Below are 20908 nucleotides of genomic sequence, written 5' to 3'. Positions count from 1 at the left end.
GTTTCTTGCTAGGATGAAAGTGGATCTAGGATTAACAATCCATCCTGTTGATGGACCTATTTGCATAACATGCCATAAAATCTCTGTCGAGCATCCAAAACTAGCAACAGCATACCATGCACATGCTTTATCTCATGCTATAACATTGTCATATGTATCCAGAACTGATCTCTACTTCATGTTGATAGTTAACTTACCATCCATAACAACTATTTTACACATAACATAATGTGACGAAGCATGAATTTTATTTGCCATGAAAGTAACATGTTTCTAACAACTCACACTCGTGTGATTTAAATATCTTAGCATCAAGTTCTTTTCTAGAGCGTAAGAGATAAGTTTGCAATATAAAGGCCCTCCTTTTCCCTTGACATATATCTCCTTTTGAAAGCAAAAGCAATAGATAATAGTGGATGAATCAACTCTGCTTGCATATTCCACTCAGATAACCTAGTTATTCTTAGTTGCTAAGTAGTTCTTGTTGGAGTTTTAATTTGAAAAGATATAAATTTTAAAAATTAAAAATCAATGCCATCATCCAATTGTTAGTTATTTTAAAAATTTTATAACTTCTCTCTTTTTTTTTTTTTTTAGTGCCATATTGGATTTGTGAAAAGCAAATCTTTTTGCTTAAATAGAAATCCCATCCCATTAAGCCAAAATTGAACTTTGAGGGAAGTTTGCTAATGATTGCATGTTACTGCTCTCAGATCTCACCCTAGATCAGTGTGAGTATCCTTGTATCAAAATAAAATAAAATAATATATAAATTAGTAATATAGTAATTTTTATGCTATATTCCACCACCGGTTTTTCACATGCACCCGTACCATCTTTTAGCAACCGACCACACGCATGTTCATTTCTTGCCTGCTTGTGTGAACGTGTAAAGTGACAGCATATCTTTGACATCAGAACTCAGCAATGTTTAAGGATCGATAAAATACAACGCTGGTCGTTGAGCGGTAGAGGTCAAATCGTTTCAAACTTCTTTATCCTAAATAATCTCAGACATACGTAATGATTGATGCAAGTCTATATTTATATGAAAATTTAAATATTTTTATATATAATTAGTTTTAAACCCATTTGAATTTCAAAATTAATTTTTTTATCAAAAAATTATTTATTAAAAAAAATCATCAATCCAAAATATTAATGTTGATTCATATTCTACATAATTTATATAAATAATATTTAATATAATTATTTAATAATATAATATTTAAATTTAATATTTTTTATTAAAAATTAAAAATTATTTGGAAGAAAAATTTTGATACATGACCTATGAAATATTAATTTTTTTCGGATGATATTTATTGTTGGGTATAAAATACCCACAGCCGAAACCCTCAACGGAATCGACATCAGCGCAGCTCTACGCGGACTCCTACGGGAGCCGGGCTCCACCGCCAACAGCAAGTGCAGCTCCGCCCGGACTCCTACGGGAGCCGGGCTCCACCGCCAACATCAGAGCAGCTCTGCCCGGACTCCTACGGGAGCCGGGCTCCACCGCCAACAACAAGTGCAGCTTCGCCCGGACTCCTACGGGAGCCGGGCTCCACCGACGACAACAAGTGCAGCTTCGCCCGGACTCCTACGGGAGTCGGGCTCCACCGACGACAGCAAGTGCAGCTCCGCCCGAACTCCTACGGGAGCCGGGCTCCACCGCCAACATCAGAGCAGCTCTGCCCGGACTCCTACGGGAGCCGGGCTCCACCGCCAACAACAAGTGCAGCTTCGCCCGGACTCCTACGGGAGCCGGGCTCCACCGACGACAACAAGTGCAGTTTCGCCCAGACTCCTACGGGAGCCGGGCTCCACCGACGACAGCAAGTGCAGCTCCGCCCGAACTCCTACGGGAGCCGGGCTCCACCGCCAACATCAGAACAGCTCCGCCCGGACTCCTACAGGAGCCGGGCTTCGCTCTCAGTATCAACTGCTGGTAAGCTCCATCCGGACTCCTACCAGAGCCGGACTTCACCCTTAACTTTGATTGCAGCGCAGCTCTGCCCGGACTCCTACGGGAGCCGGGCTCCACCGCCAACAACGAGTGCAGCTCCGCCCGGACTCCTACGGGAGCCGGGCTCCACCGACGACAGCAAGTGCAGCTCCGCCCGGACTCCTACGAGAGCCGGGCTCCATCGCCAACATCAGAACAGCTCCGCCCGGACTCCTACGGGAGCCGGGCTCCACTCTCAGTATCAACTACTGGTAAACTCTATCCGGACTCCTACCAGAGTCGGACTTCACCCTTAACTTTGATTGCAGCGCAGCTCTGCCCGGACTCCCACGGGAGCCGGGCTCCACCGCCAACAATAAGTGCAGCTCCGCCCGGACTCCTACGGGAGCCGGGCTCCACCGACGACAGCAAGTGCAGCTCCGCCCGGACTCCTACGGGAGCCGGGCTCCACCGCCAACATCAGAACAGCTCCGTCCGGACTCCTACGGGAGCCGGGCTCCGCTCTCAGTATCAACTGCTGGTAAGCTCCATCCGGACTCCTACCAGAGCCGGACTTCACCCTTAACTTTGATTGCAGCGCAGCTCTGCCCGGACTCCTACGGGAGCCGGGCTCCACCGCCAACAACAAGTGCAGCTCCGCCCGGACTCCTACGGGAGCCGGGCTCCACCGACGACAGCAAGTGCAGCTCCGCCCGGACTCCTACGGGAGCCGGGCTCCATCGCCAACATCAGAACAGCTCAGCCCGGACTCCTACGGGAGTCGGGCTCCGCTCTCGGTACCAACTGCTGGAGGACTTCACCCGTGCTCTTAAGGGAGTCGAGCCTCATCTCTGACGCCAACGACTACAGTCGCAAGCAGACTCCGCCCGGACTCCTACGAGATCCGGACTCCACCCGCAACTTCGGCTCCGAGAGGGTTCCGCCCGGACTCCCCCGGGAGTCGGGCTCCGCTCACGACCCCTACCGCCAAGAGGACCTCTCCCGGACCTCAATAGAAATCGGGCTCCGACCGTTGCCGAGCTTCAATCGACAGATCCACGCTCCCTGACAGGCCCTCAAAACGGCCACGACCCTGCTCCACTTCCTGTGGCGGACTCCGCGCAGTACCATCATTCCCTGACAGGCCGCAGTAACCATAGCCACCCTGCTCCACTTCCTGTGGCGGACTCCGCACAGCTCCACTATCCCCTGGCAGGCCACAGTAACGACCACGAACCTGCTCCACCTCCTGCGACGGATACCATGCGATTCTCCTATCCGCTGACAACGGACGCTGCTCCACCCCTCATAACAGATTCCACGTGGCGGGCCGAGGTGATGGCCACGTGTCTGCTCCATTATCTTTCGCAATCAATTTCTCTGACCATGGGTGGCCCACTACCAGACGGTTACAAACGTCGCCATCAATCCGTTGCCTCCTCCGCCTATAAAAGGGGGACCCAGATACGTTATTCTTTAAGCTCATTTTTCCTTATCTCAAAACTCTGCTAAATTCTCCGTTCGAGCACTCCATTCTTGTTGAGGCAGAGAACTGACTTGAGCGTCGGAGGGTCTTGTCGGAGCAACCCCACCTCCGGTTTAGACTTCCCTTGCAGGTCCCGACGGCGACCGCGGCTTCTCCGACTCCAGCTTCTCCGGCGCAAGCAGATTTTTGCACCAACATTTATAAATAAGAAATGATTGCTTATGTTGATAATCTCAACTATTTATAATTTTTTTTTTATTTTTTTTTATATATATATATTAGATTATGTATGATATATCAATCACCTATTAAAATTTAATAGTAAAAATAATTAAATAGGCAAATAGGCCACTGCTTTCGCTTCAAAAAATTGATCAACTTAATTTGTAACAATATATATCTATTGTTTTAGATCAACAAAATACAAGTATTGTAGCATTAGCCATTACTCATCATGTCAACATATCGCTATTATAAATGATTTCATGAGAAATTTATATGGTATAAGAATTATAAAAAAGTGTAAAAATTAAAGAACTTAATCTTACGTATTGTTGAGAATTTTTTTTATACATGTAATCATATTGGAATGATACTAGAAGTGGAAATGAGTCGGATAATATCCATCCAAATTTATTTTTATATCTAATTTTTTTTAAATATAAAAATTTAAATATTTAATAAATATCTATATTCATATCCATATCTATCAAAAAAAAAATATTGATATAAATATGGATAGATAAATATTTTATATCTGAATATTTAATTTTATTTATAATTTTATTTATTTTTATATAATATTTATAATTTTTTTAAAAATATATAATTATATTAATATATTATTAATTTAATTTATTATTTATTTATTAATTTTATGATCATAAAATTTAATTATTTAATTATTATTTATATTTATATCTATATTTTTATATTCATATCTGTTGAAAATAAATACGAACATCAATTTTGTATCTAATCAACATCTATGCCTATATCTAATTTATCAAATAAAATAAATATAAATAATGGTACACTAATATTCGACCAACGATACGCTGTCACCCCTGACACCCTGCGGCAAAACGAGGGACTGTAGGTAGCGGCGTGCTACCCACCCCGTCCATGTCTGAAACCAGGGGTATGCTACCACCCACTTCGTCCATCCCTCGAGCGGAGCACGCGATTCGTCTCCTTCACCAACCCCCCTCCCCCTCCCCTTCCCCCCGGCTCATCGCCTATAAAACTCCCGTCCATTTCCGATCTATCGCTTTTTAGGGTTTCCCAATCCACGTGCGATTGCACCAAAGGATGAATTTTTCAAGTCTCGGGCGCTCTCTCGTTCGATCCGCACGCTCCAGATCCCAAAGAGTAAGCCCTCTCCCAATTTTCTTGATATTTTCGTCGTTCGATCGTTCTCTGATCCGCGTTTCATGTTCTGGACACCGATTTCCATCATCCAGGTCGCTCTTCTGGGTGGTTTTGGCGCGAGGTCTAGGGTTCTGAACGAAACGCTCCTGCAATCGCCTTGCTTTCGAGGCGATAATGGCGGATTAGAGTTTCTGAGGGGTTATCTGACGTCCATCGGAGCAAGTAAGGCCGTTGGTGCGGGGAATCGCCTCTACGATTGGAGGTTTCTGCTTGCAAACCCTAGTTTTAAGCGGTTCTTTTCCAGTGAATCCCCCAGGAAGAAGAGTAAGAGGCGGCATTATGGCAGTTTCAATCTTTTGATCGAATGTTGCATGTTGGCGGCTCCGTTCTGCTCATATAATTGTTGTTTGTAAAATAATTTTATCTTTTCAATTTGTAGATTATGAGAACTACTACCCGAAGAATAAGAAGGAAAATCCAAAAGGGGATGGGAATAACAAATCAGATTCAAAAGGTAGGCGACGTCAATCTGTCTTCTTGAATGCTAATTGTATGTGCACATGCACTGAAATTAAGTTTTTTTTTCCAAGATTGTAGCCCTTATAATTATTATTATATCTCTGGAAGTAAAAGGTGGAATTTAGAACCGTTCAACCTTGAAATTCTATGAATGATAAATAGCATCTTGATAATTCACCACAGGTACTAGTGATTCAAGTTGCCTTATCCTTGAAGGCGTGAAAACTTATTAAAATGATAGTTGTTTTGTTTACTTAAATGAGAAGTTCTTCCTTGTGTATTTTGACATATGAAACTTAAGTACTCGAATCTGCAGTATACTTTTTTTTTTTTTTTAATTCTTTATTTTAAAAGATTGGGAGAACTTACTTATGTGCATCATTGATCTTCACTTCAACCTATGAGTCCTATCTCATCAGTATGTGGCTGTGGATCAAAGTCAAAGAATGAGTTAGCGAATGTAGAAACCTTTTATACAACTGATGTACATCAGCTTGTAGTTGCTTAATATCATATCTTTTATACATGACTTTGGTTGAGTGGGTTGTCATGGAATCTAGACAAGCACAAAGCAAGAAGTAAAAAAAAGGTGTCCTAGAGCATGAGGCTATCACCATTGCAAGTTATGGGGTCATATGTACATAGCCTTATCCCCACATATAGAGAAGGTATTTTTGTGTTTCAAATCCATGATACTGAGGTTGTAATGAAGGAACTTTACCATTGCATCAAGTAAGGTTTGCCGTCTCGGTACCGGACCCTATATCGATGAAATCCCACTTAGTATTGGTATGTGGTACAATACGGTACGCTTATATTGGTACATGGCATTTATAGTATGCTATCAGTATGGTACTGTACAAGATGTATCAAGCAGTTTGGTCTGTTACGGAATTCCATAGCACTAAGACTTACTCTCTAAGCAAGAGATAGGAACTCAACTTGTTTAATCTTTTGCTTGACAATTTATGCTTATGCATCAAAAAAACAACCCCTAAAGACGGCTAAGTTTGTTCTCAAGTCCATTACCCAATTATGGTCTTGGCAATTCGGGATCTTGGAAGGGGCGAACTAGAGATAGCCTTCACTGTTGGTATTTTGTTGCATAAAGTGGCTGCCCCAGGACTTTAACTTGTGCCACTGTGCTTATCAGCCCAAGCCTCTACAATTGCATCAAGCAATGGCCCCTAATTTGATCCCAAGTTAGGGGTGAAAGTGGTATGGATAATATCCATTCGGATCTATTTTCACATCTGAATTTATTCGAATATAGACAGAAATTTAAGCAACCGACAAATATCCATATCTGTATGCATATCAATCAAAAAAAAAAAAAGGATATGAATATGGATAGAATCCGTTCCGTATCTGAATATCCAATTCTATCTGTAATCATATGTAATTTTGTGCAGCACTCATTAACTTTTAAAGAAAATATACAACCATATTAACATATTGTTAACTCGATTTTTCATTCATTTAGTAATATTTTTAGTTCTGTAGCTATAAAATTTAATTATCCAACTTATATCCGTATTTATATCCATACTTCTATTATCCTCTTTATATCTGTATTCGTTTAAAACAAATATAGATTTGAATTTTTGCATTCAACTAATTTTCGTATCCTTATTTATATTCGTCAGAAAAAACAAATATGGATATGGATAATATTAGTATCCTATCCATATCCAATCCGATTTCAGCCCTATCCCAAGTCCATGCTTCAAATTTGCTTTGAAGGCTAAAGTGTATCTTTGTCATATTTTAGACACATCTGCCTCATTAGAAGTATGGTGTTGGCAAAGCCAAACCTTACTGCAGCAACAAAACTCCAAGCTAGTACAAAACTTTCTATTTAAGCAGCGGGTATGTAATTCATGCCATGTGCATTGCCTTTTCCTTTTTTTACTTTTAGGAGAGTTAATGCTAACATCACATATTTTGTCATTGCATACACAAATCAATTTGACAACTCTTCTAAGATAGCAGGAGCATGTCTTATTGTATGGTTCATACACATGTCAAGTCCCATGATGGTACTTAAGTGATTCAAAATACAGATCCTTTTCACTAATAGGTCACGTATTTTTTGAGTCTTCATCCAGCATTTGTGTGATATGTTCTTAGCTCAAGCTCTGAATGAAAGTTATATTTCTCCCAAGAAATTAGCTTGATAAATTGTTGTGCACTTGAGCCTAATTATTGTTTTGCTTATCTTTAGAGAACTCAAATGCAGATGACCATGGAAATTTCCAGGAGAATTTCATGAAGCAGTTGCAGAGTTTCCTAGCTCCTCTTATATTTATTGGCTTGTTGCTTTCATCTTTTTCTACTGGTTCTTTTGATCAGAAAGAGGTCAGCTTTTCTTTAATAGCTATCTGCATGATGGTTTAATTTGACTCCATCCAGTTAATTATATCAAGTAAATAGATAATGTTGTGCAAACTTTTATGGAAAGTTTGATAGGAACTTGTGGATTTCAGAAATTCTCTTCTTCTTCTTCTTATTTGAAACTCCTGGAGTTTCCATCTGTTGGCTTCTATGTAGTGGTTTCATCATCAGTGCATAACTAAAAGGAGGAATTTCTTGCTTTATAATTCTAAACTACACAGCCATCGCATCTCTCTTCCAAAGTTCCTCTATTAAATTCGGTATATGATCAAAAAGTGGGCTGGTTCTCTACCTCCCTGTTTCTTAATTTAGCTGTTGACCTAAGCCATTACCAGGCATTTAACTTCAAGTCCAATGTTAATATGAGTTTCTCAGGAGCTGTGCTATAAGACCGGGGATTCAACCACAAAGTAGCATAGATTTTCTGCCTATGATATGGGTGACATGGTCATGAGTATCACATGGTAAGATGAATAGTGGTGTTTGACATAATAGATATCAAAAATTTAGATAAAACATGGACGGTATATATGCGCATGCATTGAATTACACATATATAGAGTTAACTCTATATAGAATCAAGTAATTGCCCTAGTGCAACCATATGATGGGGATACATGTCAGATGATGGTGTCAAAAACTGTGACAGTGTTCACACTCACACTAAGTCATAGCTTGCTACATTTTATTGTGAACTTACTATATCATTTTTAGTTTTATTGTATTTAAGTGGATGCTTAGTGGAGATTTTGGTCTTTGTTGAAAACAGAAAAACTAACCACCACACCTACCCAACAACTGCAAAGCTTTTTATCAATTGTAAATATTCCTTTTCCAGAGGCGCATAACCTCACAACAGTGTGCATGATTCATTGTGAAACTGCTAAGGAAAGGCCACGTAGTGGAATATTTTTGGCAAGTGAAGGCTATTCATCAACTTTGGTTTTTTAAATTATTTATGTGTGCCCGTATTTTTTTAAATCATCAACTCTTGTGGTTAAATAATCCATAATCTTCGGTTCAGTGGTAGCAAAGGACTTTACATGAGTTTCTTCAGTCTTAACTAGGCTAGTTAAGGGTAGCGGAAACATAAAGCATATTACAGTCTTTTGACCTTTCTATTCAATTATTTTGCTGACAATACAGTTCTTCAATGTTGTTCCACTGTTTTTACCAAATATGTCTAAGTTATGGTGAGGGTGCATGCTAGACCTACGTGCGTGTGTAGGCTTCCCCCATCTACATGTCCTGTAGACGATAAATGTGGCATCGGACTTGAGAAAGAAACCAACTGTCATTAGTGACTAATTGGGACAGTAAACTCCCTGCTGTGCCCATCTGCTTCTCTTTTCCACCCATTGCACTTCCTCTGCTCATTCCAAGTTTGAATTCTCTCCAGTACTGGAGAGGCCCAGTGCAAGTAATCCGAACTTCATCTCCATCAATGATGGATGCTATGACTCCAAGTTCAGCACCATTTGTAGGACCTACCATCATGGCATATATTGATATTGTTGAGGTTTTTGGCAATGTGATGATGATTTTGAAATACGATATGGAGAAAACCAATGAAGTATGCTGAGGGATTGAGTAGTGATAAAGATGCCAAGGGTACAACAATAAGGATGATAAAGATGGTGGTGAGGATGCTCCAACACAGGCAGTTGCAGCAACAATGCCGTCTCTTTGGGTTTGGGTTATCTAGAATGGGTAGAAGATGATGGGGATCATTAACTAAAAGGAAACTACTTTCTGATTTTGAGAATTTTTTAGGTGAATTCTTTGTTGATAAGCCATGCCTGAGCTTCAAGTTTCCCTGAGGGCCTTCTTGGGGGACAGGTTTGGTGGTCATCTTCTTGCTTTCTTGGGATTGGGAAGGATGCACATGAAAGGATGGTTCTTAATATTATTTTGGGTGTGAGATTTGTTGCTTGTGCTGTAGAAGAAATTAAAGACAGGTGTTGGGAGGCTTGTAGCCAATGCTTTGCGGCAGTGAGCAGCCACAGGTTGTATTGGAGGGTGGCAGTGGCTGTCTCCATGGCAATGCCTTCCCTCACCTCTTCTCTCTTGTCCCCTCCCATGTTCTTTGATTGGAAACGGGAAATAAAGCTCTAGTCATGTTCAAATTCCCAGTAATGACAACTACATGAAAGTCATCACAATAAGCAAAGGAAAAATGATGAGGGAGAGTAACAGTGGGTTCACTGTCCCTGTTGGTTAGTGATGACCTGGTGGGATGCTTTCTGAGATTAGGTGCTACTTGTAGGGCCTACATGGTGTATAGGTGGAAGAGACCTACATAGGTAAGAGACCTACACAGTTATGTAGGTCTAGCTTCCCTCTTATGGTGAATGTATGTTTTATGAGTCCCCATTAGAATATTTGGTACCATTCCACCCTTTTTTTATTTTCACTAAAAATTGCTAAATGAATATGTATCCAAGCCACTCTAAGGACTTTGGCATATTTCTTGATGTCACACTTTAAATCCTTCTGCCTAAGAAAGGACCTTGATTTATTTGGCAGTCCTTTCTACAGAGTATACAAATGCTGATAATAAGAGAATAGATATTTTCATTTCTTTTTTTTTTTTTTGATCTTGCTAAACTGAACATGAATAACCAAAATCACAAAAGCTGAGGTGTTATTGCTTAGGTAGCTCATGAAAGCTAGGAATTGGAAGGTGGGTTAACGTAATTCATGGTTCATGCATGGTAGGATCAACCATAATCTGGAATGTCTGGTGCTAGATGTTAACAGTTTGTGGTTCAAAAAGACACTCTATTTTTGATAGAGTAGATGAGGCTTGTGCTGGCCACACTAAATTGACACCAATTCACTACTTTATTCAGTGTCTGACATTGTACCACCACTTGCTATAGCTTCTGATCTTTGCATCATTTTCTCAGATCCATTACATTGGAATCTCACTTTTTTTATTAATAGCAACTGATGTTTACAATCCCTGTAGTTGCTTCTCATTTGCTTGCTCTGCAGGCTGGAAAATTTAACAATTTAATGATCAATATATCAGTCATTAGATATATCTAGTTTCCACCATTGTACAGTCAAGTATCTTGCTTAAAATGGTTAGTTATTTGAGAAATGCATTATTTGCTTCTAGAATCACGTATTACATATGGTGACTTAAACTTCTGAAAAGTTGGTAACAATTAAAATGTACATGTTCATCCAATTTTTCCATATTGTGGTTGCAATTTTCCTTTTAGATAACTGGAGAACATTTTTATACTTATTCTGATACCATATGATTTGGAACTTTTTTCTCTTTTACAGATTAGTTTTCAAGAGTTCAGAAACAAGCTATTGGAACCTGGTTTAGTCGATCACATTGTTGTATCCAACAAATCGGTTGCAAAAGTTTATGTCAGGAGCTCATCACAGACAAACAATCAAACCCAGGACATTGAAATCCATGGTTCGACGACAGATACTCCTGCTAAACATACGCCTAGCCGATATAAATACTATTTCAATATTGGAAGTGTGGAATCATTCGAAGAAAAGTTGGAGGAAGCTCAGGAAGCATTGGGAATAGATCCGCATGATTATGTCCCTGTAACTTATGTCTCCGAAGTAGTTTGGTACCAGGAACTGCTGAAATTTGCCCCAACAGCCTTCCTTGTGGGGCTTATCTACTTGATGGGAAGGAGAATACAGGGTGGATTTAGCATAGGTAGTGGTCCAGGAAGGGGGAATCGTGGGATATTTAACATCGGAAAAGCTCATGTAACCAAGATGGACAAGAATTCAAAAAATAAGGTTAGTCCCTCAGTCTGCAGTTTTTCCTTTTGGTTGTATTACCTCTAGTTCTTGCTTCCACTTTTCCATGTCAGATATGAAGTGATATTTGTTGTTTTATGTAGTGAATAGTTGGTTGATGATCAATTTATGTGTATTAGCTCCTTGCTTGATGATTTTATTTATGTGAGCCAGGTATATTTCAAGGATGTTGCTGGCTGTGATGAAGCCAAACAAGAAATTATGGAGTTTGTGCATTTCCTCAAAAATCCCAAGAAGTACGAGGAGTTGGGAGCCAAAATTCCCAAAGGTGCTCTTCTTGTAGGCCCTCCTGGCACAGGAAAAACGCTTCTTGCAAAAGCAACTGCGGGTGAATCTGATGTGCCTTTTTTGTCTATTTCTGGTTCGGATTTTATGGAAATGTTTGTTGGTGTTGGACCATCCAGGGTGAGGAACTTGTTCCAAGAAGCTAGGCAGTGCGCACCTAGTATAATATTTATCGATGAGATTGATGCAATTGGTCGAGCAAGAGGACGTGGAGGCTTCTCGGGTGCAAATGATGAACGTGAAAGTACTCTAAATCAGTTGCTTGTAGAGATGGATGGATTTGGAACAACCTCTGGGGTGGTTGTACTTGCTGGTACGAATCGACCTGATATCTTGGATAAGGCCTTATTAAGACCTGGTCGATTTGATCGTCAAATAACAATTGATAAGCCTGACATCAAAGGTCGTGAACAGATATTCCGTATTTATCTTAAAAAGATTAAACTAGATAATGATCCATCATTTTACTCTCAAAGATTAGCTGCTCTCACTCCTGGCTTTGCTGGAGCTGACATTGCGAATGTTTGCAATGAGGCTGCTTTAATTGCTGCAAGAAGTGAGGAAACACAGGTCACAATGCAGCATTTTGAGGCTGCTGTTGACAGGATCATTGGTGGCTTGGAGAAGAAAAATAAGGTTATTTAATTGCTCAACTCCATTCTCTTCTTTTCCACAGAATGAAAATACCCATATATTGTTTATCATCTATGGGCTTTTTATTTGAATTCTTTATTATCTTTTCATCAGTTATAAACAACTATATGATCCATCATGAACATTCTATTTAACAATTTGCTGCTATTGAAAATGTGAAAAATGAGCCAATATCTAAGCTAGGAGAAAAATGATTATCATTAGACAAGTTCATCAAAGTACTGTGTGCAAATTATCATGGACAATATTATCTCCACTCTATGTAAAATGGTTAAATTTATTATTATATATCACATTTGTCTTTTTGGTTAGCGGTAATTCCTGTAAAAGATACCTTACTTGCTCAGTCCATGTCTTGCACTTAATCATATTTTTTTTCCCCACAAAAAGAGGGAATCCAGTGAGTGTTGTTGGTGAGAAACTAGACATGGAAGCATTTTTTTTCCCCTTTTTTTTTCTTTTCGGGTGAGTTTTGTGGGGGGTGATTGTTGATAATCAAAGGGACTTGAGCTAGGCTTCTCACAACTCCGTTTCTTTTTTTGTGTGTGTAGAATGTGTGACCTCTATATATATATTAGCTCTGCTATCCTTGTCCATCCATGCTTGAATGAGATGTGCCATATTTTTCTTTCTATACATTGTTGTAGAGCTTTATTTAGCTTTTTTATCATTGTTGATCCATTAGTTGCTTATGCGCATGGTGTAATGGGTAATCCAAACTTTTCACCTCTCCATAGGAAAGACACATGCATGAAGATAAATGTTTGTTGTGCACTTTAGAGCATCTGATTGTTTCCAAATCAGAGATGGAGCTAGACTTGAGATTGAGGTAGTGAAGGGAGAAGATCCTGTAAATTAGCATATCATGGTAAATAACTGGTACAAATGATGATGCCAATCATTAGATTGTGTGGTGCATAAGGTTTGTGTGCTGTTAGTTTTGTCACTAGGTAATCAGAGATGGTAAGAGAAAGGAGAGAGAGAAAGAAGAAAGGGAAAAAAAAGAGGAAGAAGATACAAAATTATCAGTATACATTATGCAATATTTATAAAGACACCATGACATGCCTAAAGTGATCTTTACTAATGAAAAGGCTCTTAATCATCATATGACGACACAACACTCTTGGAACTTTATGTGATAAAGCATAATAGGTCCTCTAGTTATCCAAGAAGTTATTGTTATTAAGAATCGGAATCTATCATAAGTAAATATTTCCTTGGAGCCTAATTTCATTTTTGAGCAACTTATTAAACATTCTAGTCTCTTTGAAACTGGTGATATATAGGTACTAGAATCACAGAATCAAGTAAACAATCAAATTATGCAAGTCTTATTTATATAGAATTTTAGTCAATTTTCATTATAGCCCTAAGGATATAATGCATCCTGGACTATGATGTGGGGCTTAAATCTGGTTCGAGGGTTTCAAAACTTTATTCATATAGCCATCTTTTAGGGCTCCTTGCTTTAGGACATAGTAACATGTATATGAGAACTTGAGATTCTTGTATCAAATCAAATGTTTTGCATGTGCAGAATTCGTGTTTGTTAGCATCAGTGCAAATGCTAAGCATCTTGTCCCTTGGAGATATATGTGAGCTTTGCTTCAAACTGGCAAGTTAGAACAATCACATAAGAACTTCTAATTAAAAGAAAAAAGATTTTTTTTTAAAATCATTCAGTGTTGAAGTTTCTTGACAGGGTTGTTCAGAGGAACATTTTCAGGTGTATTTTTACTTACCTCTGTCAATTTTTACTAGATGTCATTGGTCACCTAATAGACAGGCATGGCAAGATTAAGAAGGGTTGTAAGGAAGTGTTCAGAAATGATGGTCAGGAAGACAATTAGAGCTGTAATGCAAGGCAAAAATCCTTTTTCATCTTATTGGCTTTTAAAAGATGCCAAAAATTCTACCCACCTTGCAGGAATTTCATCTTTGTTAGATGGGGGTTCAATTCATTCATGTGCTTAGTTGGCTTATGTTCCTTCATCAACGTGCAGAATAATACAGCTTATGCCAATTATATTTTTTTGATTCTGCAAATTGGGAACACATCTTTTTTCTGTTTAATTTTCTACAACCGCACTTCAGACTAGAAAAATGCTTTAGTTCATATGTTATGTACTCGTTGGTTAAGTATTCGATGTAGATTGGGATTTTCTGAGTTGGAGAATTTTGCTGAAAGGACCTGTTCCCTAACAGACTGATATTGGATACCTTTGGTGCCCATTACCAGCAAGCATTCAACTTTCTTATTATTAGAATTTCATGTATGTAACCAAGTGAAAGCTTTTCTTGATTTTCTTCATGTGGTTGTGTCAAATCATTTGTAGATTCATGGTGGTAATCTTGGCCAAGAATGGATGAACTTTAGGTGGAACATTTGAGACAAGTTTAGATTTTTGCAATTCATTTCATTGATCACTTGGATACCCAAAGAAGTAAATACATATTTGGCTTCCAATTTCTATTCCCTGCATAGGCAACAAAAATGAACTGATTTTATTTCCATTTTTAATGTTCAGCAGTCATTTAGTTTATCATAAGAATGTTGAATGTTCCCATGGCAGATCATATGAAGATAATATTCAGTTTGGTCACTGACTAGCTAATCACATTGATGTTTGATTTCAGGTAATTAGCAAGCTTGAACGTAGAACTGTTGCTTATCATGAATCGGGTCATGCTGTTGTTGGATGGTTTTTAGAGCATGCCGAGCCCCTGCTCAAAGTTACCATTGTTCCTCGTGGAACTGCAGCTCTTGGCTTCGCACAGTATGTGCCCAATGAAAACCTCCTAATGACCAAAGAGCAGCTCTTTGACATGACGTGTATGACACTTGGTGGTCGTGCATCTGAAGAGGTATACCAATGCCCCTTTTCACACCTAACTTTTCGGTGCCTCGTTTTCAATATCCTATCAAAGCTCTTTAGGAAGGGACCTAGGGTTGAAAATGGAGACCATAGACTAATTTGATGCTGTATGCCGTAACTCTCTCTCTCTCTCTCTCTCTCTCTCTCTCCTCTTTTTTTTTTTGTTGGTACAAAACTATAGTTCTCTTTTTATATTGCAATTCGGTGGGATCAGGAAATATCTGGAGATGCTTATTTGTTTTTCTATTCTGATTAATCTCAGTGTTAAACATTCATTTACTTTCTAAAGTTTTATGTTTATTAAATGATTGATGGTAAATGGGATCAATTTATTTTCAAATAACTAGTAATCAAAATGATTTCTTGGTATTTGTTCGCACTCACATTATTTGAGATTGAGATTATTCCTTCAAAAAATTCCCTGCTAATCATCATGGACCATCTAAAATATTAAGGCAGCCACAAGGTATAATAACACATTTGATTCCATAGTTGCAAAATTCTCCAAATTATTGAAAAGTTCTCTTGACTTTTCTCTTGACTCAGACGATTCTCTGAATAATTCTCTGAAAACGAATCAATGAAATATAAATGGCTTTTATGATTTATTCATGATCAATTTAAGAAATTTTGGGCTACAAATTAATGATACTATATATCCTTATGTGTTACAAATTAATAATACTGCACATACTTGCTATTCATGATGTTTTTCTGCTACTATTGGTTTATTTTGCCTCTCCTATTCTTATTTGTAAGTAAATTAACTTACAATTTTTTTAGAAAGCCATATTTTATGTTTATTATTTTTTTTACTAATTCGTTGTCATCTGAACTCTTTCTAAACTTTGGACGAATTTTCTGAATTTTTCCAGAATTCTGAATCATTAAATCCAGCCAAATTCTTCTTGAATGCCGAATTTGTGACTATGTTTGATGCTTTTATTAAATCAATAACATACCATTGTCTCGTTGAAGTCTTTAGGACCAGAGGGAAGGGCCTTGAGGTTATTTGCATGGTGTTTGCAAATTTTTTCTTCCCATTTGAATAGCAGCTTATTTTCATACATGCTGATGCAGTGTTAATGATCTATAAAGTGTTAAATTCCTTAACAAAAATGTTTTTCAAACACTTTGGAGTGTGCATCATGCAACCACTAATGATTATTTGTTTGAGGACAGAATAATGATCTAAATTTATTTATGGTTTTGGGACTATTAAAATGTTTGAATTTCATTCTACTTGTGCTTATAAAAAAATGTGGAATGCAATCAACAATTTAGACCATTGGAATGGATGGCCAATCATGCGTTCATGGATGGGACAGAATATGTTCTGTTTACTTGGGAATAGTAAATCCGTATATCTAAACCTTAAATGTGATATCATTGGGTTTTTGCTACTTCCTGTTACCTTTTGTCTGGTGCATCTGCTTTTCAACCACTAGTTATGAAGTTCTTTTTTCCTTCTTTTTAATTTTGATTTTAGAGTCTCCAAGCATTAGCTGGTGAACATATCAAGCTATGATTTGAAGCCTTTGTTGTTTCCTAGTTGAAGGCGATGTTTAGTGTGATTATGGTGGGGTTTCGCCCATCCCCTCCTCCCAAAAAATGTAGAGGAAAAAAGACATTGAGTATGACTAGGTCATGGCAGCTGTAGAAGGGGTGGTGCATCTCATTATCTGCTGCTTGATTATTCGTGATGTGAGAATTATTGAAATTTCTACATTCATGTTGTCTGCCTTGAGACTTGGTGGAATTTGAGTTGCATTTTTCAGCAGAACTCTACATAATATATGTAATATGAGATTTCGGAGGCTGTAAATTATCCTTGTTCGTCATGATAATCCTGATGTTATATGTAAAACATCAGACAGTGACCTCATTGCATTGGCTTTCAGGTTTTGCTTGGGAAGATCTCCACTGGTGCTCAGAATGACTTGGAGAAGGTGACAAAGATGACCTATGCTCAGGTTGCTGTCTATGGTTTTAGCGAGAAGGTCGGTCTCCTATCTTTTCCCCAGAGGGATGATGGTTTCGAGATGACCAAGCCTTACAGCAGCAAGACTGGAGCCATCATCGATACTGAGGTGAGGGAATGGGTTGCCAAGGCCTATCAGAGAACGGTAGAACTGATAAAGGAGCACAAGGATCATGTTATGCAGATTGCAGAGCTGCTGCTTGAGAAGGAAGTTCTGCACCAAGATGACTTGGTCCGGGTCCTGGGTGAGCGACCATTCAAATCGAGTGAGCCAACAAATTACGATAGGTTCAAGCAAGGGTTCCAAGAGCAAGAGGAGCAGAAGAGTCAGCAAACATCGGAAGCTGCCACTATGGCAGATGATGGACCGTCATCCCTTGATGGGGAGGTTGTCCCCACCTAGGTGGGTTAGTTTTGTGCTGTGTAGTTAAATTTTCTCTTGTTTGCCCTTCCAGGTTGACTAATTGTACAAATAAATATTGAAATTTAAACAACTATTGGTTGGTGCAATGTAATTTTGTCTTTCTACATAGACATTTTTTATACCTCACAACTGACGAGTCTTGAGCTGAGGTTGCCGTTGTCAAATAGTAAGAGCTACAGCTGTGCAGTGTATTATTGTTGGCAGTTCTTGTTCTGGCATAAAACTCCAAACGTTAGATGGCCGACTTGAGCTCTACTCTGTGGAGCAATGAGTGAAAAATTGTTCAGCATCCTGTACTCACATATATACTGTTCCCTGGTAAAAGGTGGCGAGAATGTGAGAAGCATTTGCCTGTTGCTTGTGCCCCATGTGAATTAGCTTGATGTGTCAAACGTACTAGAATCTAGAAGGAAATGAAATATGGCCAAACAGCATATCCGGTTGTGTCACAATCATGGCCTTGCTATTGATATTTGGAAAAATTTAAAAGGTCAAAGTGATGGGGCTTCAGTAACGCTAAGTGTCTATGGCTGGAGCTATCTTACGAGCATTTTTCTTCTTTGTCGATCTTATTTTATTTGTCTTCTGCTCCATTACATCATATATTATCTTTTGATTTCTTACCTGCCACCCGAATGACTGCTCCAGATCCTTGCGAGCTAAGTTGGAACAATCCAGAATCTTTCCTTGCTAGAAAATGTTATCTTGGATTCTTTAATCTTATATAAATATATATATATTTCATGGACGATTTGGGATTAAATACATACCCACATAGCAGCTTGGGTCCTTCATATAAGTCATGGTGTTTAAGAAGGATCATATTTTCATTTGAATACGAGTCATTTTCAAAATTATTGGTTAAAAGAAAATTGCATTTCGCCAATTTTATATTACACTTCTAGGGTTAACTCTTTTGGAAAATGACAGACTAAAATTGATGCATCAAACTGTGAATGCTAGAGGCGCCAATGGAAGTTATAATCCACTGTTTCAAGGAGTGAGGATTTGGATCTTCCGCAGCGGCAATCGCTAGCAGACAAGACTGATGTTCAGCATCTGTTGCATCCACTTGCTCGCCATCTTTTCCGTATAAAGTGTCCATCACTTTGGCAATCTGATGTGATAAGCTTCATGCAATTTGAAGCGCGATCGTTGCTACTGGTGACCTGACTACGACCCTACCCCAAAAGGGTGGACGGATGTTGCACCTCGTAAGTGCAGTATTGCACTCAAAAAAAAGAATCCATCTTGTATGCAACTCACAACTTTATCAAATCGATGAAATGCTGTCTTGTTTTTGGCCAAGAGGGATAGATTTTTTGGAACCTTGGTACCACTTTATGAAATTAAGCGTGGTGGTATCTAGCTGTCCACTGATACATAGTGCATTGAAATGATTTATTTCGTCGTTTTGCATTAGCGAATAAAGTAAGAAAGGACATTCCATTGAAGGCCCAATTCATCACTGCATGTGGGTCAAGCAACTGGTCTGGATGGATGCCTCCATGAAAGAAATGCGTAAAATTTTTGTCTCGCGTGGTAGATATCAATACAAACCATGAAGCTCGGGTTCCCTTGCGTTTACAAGCGTTTGGATTGCCTTTGCTGGGTTAAAGGAATCAAGTTTAATACATTTCTGAGTGGTTCTGATAATCTAGATCAAAATGAAGTATCTTCTGAAAACAATGAAGAGAACTATTACACATTAATGATAAATGAAAGATCTTCTGTTCTCGCTCTTTATCCATATCACAATCTCAACTCCCCAGGGATGATGGCCTCATTACCTTTGCCTTCCATCCTCACAAGTCTTTAAAGTAATGCTTAAGCTTGCTTTGTCCAACAGACAAATCACAGAGTGCGTTAGCCCATTGTAAAGTGCATCCACGGTCCACTTGGATCTATTTCCAAAGCGCAATGATTTAACCGCAATATTTTATGATGCACCGAGCAGTATACAGCATGTCGCTATTGGTAGTCCATCCATCTTTTGATTGGATATGATAAAGCATTCAATGGTGCAATCCGCAGGATCCAGGGTCTCTGCATGCACATGTACATTTCAATCAAATCGTGAAGTTTGCTCGGAGAATCCATCCACATTCTCATTCTCAAAACTAACAATACTATTTTTTTTCAAAGCGTATGCTTCAATCATTGCTAGTCATTTAGTCATCTTTCTCGGCGTACCTTGCAAGTACCATCACAGCTGTATGACCAATAGACTTGATCCTTTTCCCTTCTTGACGAGTGTTTTTGTCATTTTCCTACATGACGTAATGTGAGATCAGGGAGATCGTCGATGGGAGGGTTTGCGTTGGAGCCAAACTGAAGTGAAAGTGTCAAAGGTGCTATGTTTTCCTCTGCCAAAAAAGGAGATGCTATGTTTTCTGGATGAATTCATCGTTGATGGGAGGGTTTGTATTTTAGACCAATGTTTTCAGAATTAGAATGGATTGATCGGTCAGATCAGGGATCATTTTCAATTTTGATCTGGAGCTTATTATTGTTAGCTTGTAAAAAATCATGAAGACCCGGTGAATCGATCAACCCATGATGAACCAACTGGATCTCGGGTCGGATAGCATGGCCGCTAGGATAAGGGTATTCCATCTATACTTAATTCTGACGGCGAGGTCAATAGATATGGTGTCAGTACTCCAGCCCATGTCGAAGAGACTGAAGGTCTTAACGGAGGGGGGCAGACGGAAGCGGTGGATGATGAGGGAGGAGAGGGAGGGGGAGGGGCGATGTCGGGGAGGGAGGAGAGAATGTAAAAGCGGGCGGCGACAGCAATATCGGGGTCTTGGCCGCATAGAAGGAGGAGATGATGCAGCGGAGGAGGGGGGAGTGCTTGTCGGTGCCAAAGGCCTGACTACCGGTGGGCTCCATGCCGGTGGCGAGGCCAAAGAGGATAGAGTACCTGGTGAAATTGGCAAAGCTAATGACGAGGGTGCCACTGGCGAGAGGGAGCCAATCGAGATGGCCTAAGCACAGCATCAAGATTACGGATCGAGAGTAGAAGAGGAGACTGCTGAGGACCTTGGGGAGAGCCAGGGATAGTATGAACTTGAAAACATCTGGGGGTGTTTGGTTCGTAACCGAAATCGAAATGGCTTGGAATCGAAATCGGAATGGCCAAATCCTTTGAAACATTTGG

At 39.4% G+C, this 20908-nt stretch overlaps 1 protein-coding gene across 2 annotated transcripts; it reads left to right on the top strand.

The window, feature by feature from the left end:
* Positions 1-4610: 4610 nt before the first annotated feature.
* Positions 4611-17874, top strand: LOC105052205 (ATP-dependent zinc metalloprotease FTSH 8, mitochondrial). 2 transcript variants are annotated; one of them, XM_010932942.4, is made up of 8 exons: positions 4611-4805; positions 4898-5129; positions 5245-5319; positions 7564-7682; positions 11016-11501; positions 11676-12443; positions 15102-15329; positions 17242-17874. In XM_010932942.4, exons 1-8 carry the CDS (start codon positions 4746-4748, stop codon positions 17722-17724), a joined length of 2451 nt encoding a protein of 816 aa, XP_010931244.1. In that variant the 5' UTR covers positions 4611-4745; the 3' UTR covers positions 17725-17874. The 2 variants fall into 2 exon arrangements, with proteins under 2 accessions (XP_010931244.1, XP_010931243.1); XM_010932941.4 differs by having other exon boundaries at positions 7549-7682.
* Positions 17875-20908: the final 3034 nt, after the last annotated feature.

This window comes from Elaeis guineensis, chromosome 10 (genome assembly GCF_000442705.2).
Source record: "Elaeis guineensis isolate ETL-2024a chromosome 10, EG11, whole genome shotgun sequence".
In the NCBI taxonomy this organism is placed as follows: domain Eukaryota; kingdom Viridiplantae; phylum Streptophyta; class Magnoliopsida; order Arecales; family Arecaceae; genus Elaeis; species Elaeis guineensis.
This window is presented reverse-complemented; position numbering and strand designations above follow the sequence as displayed.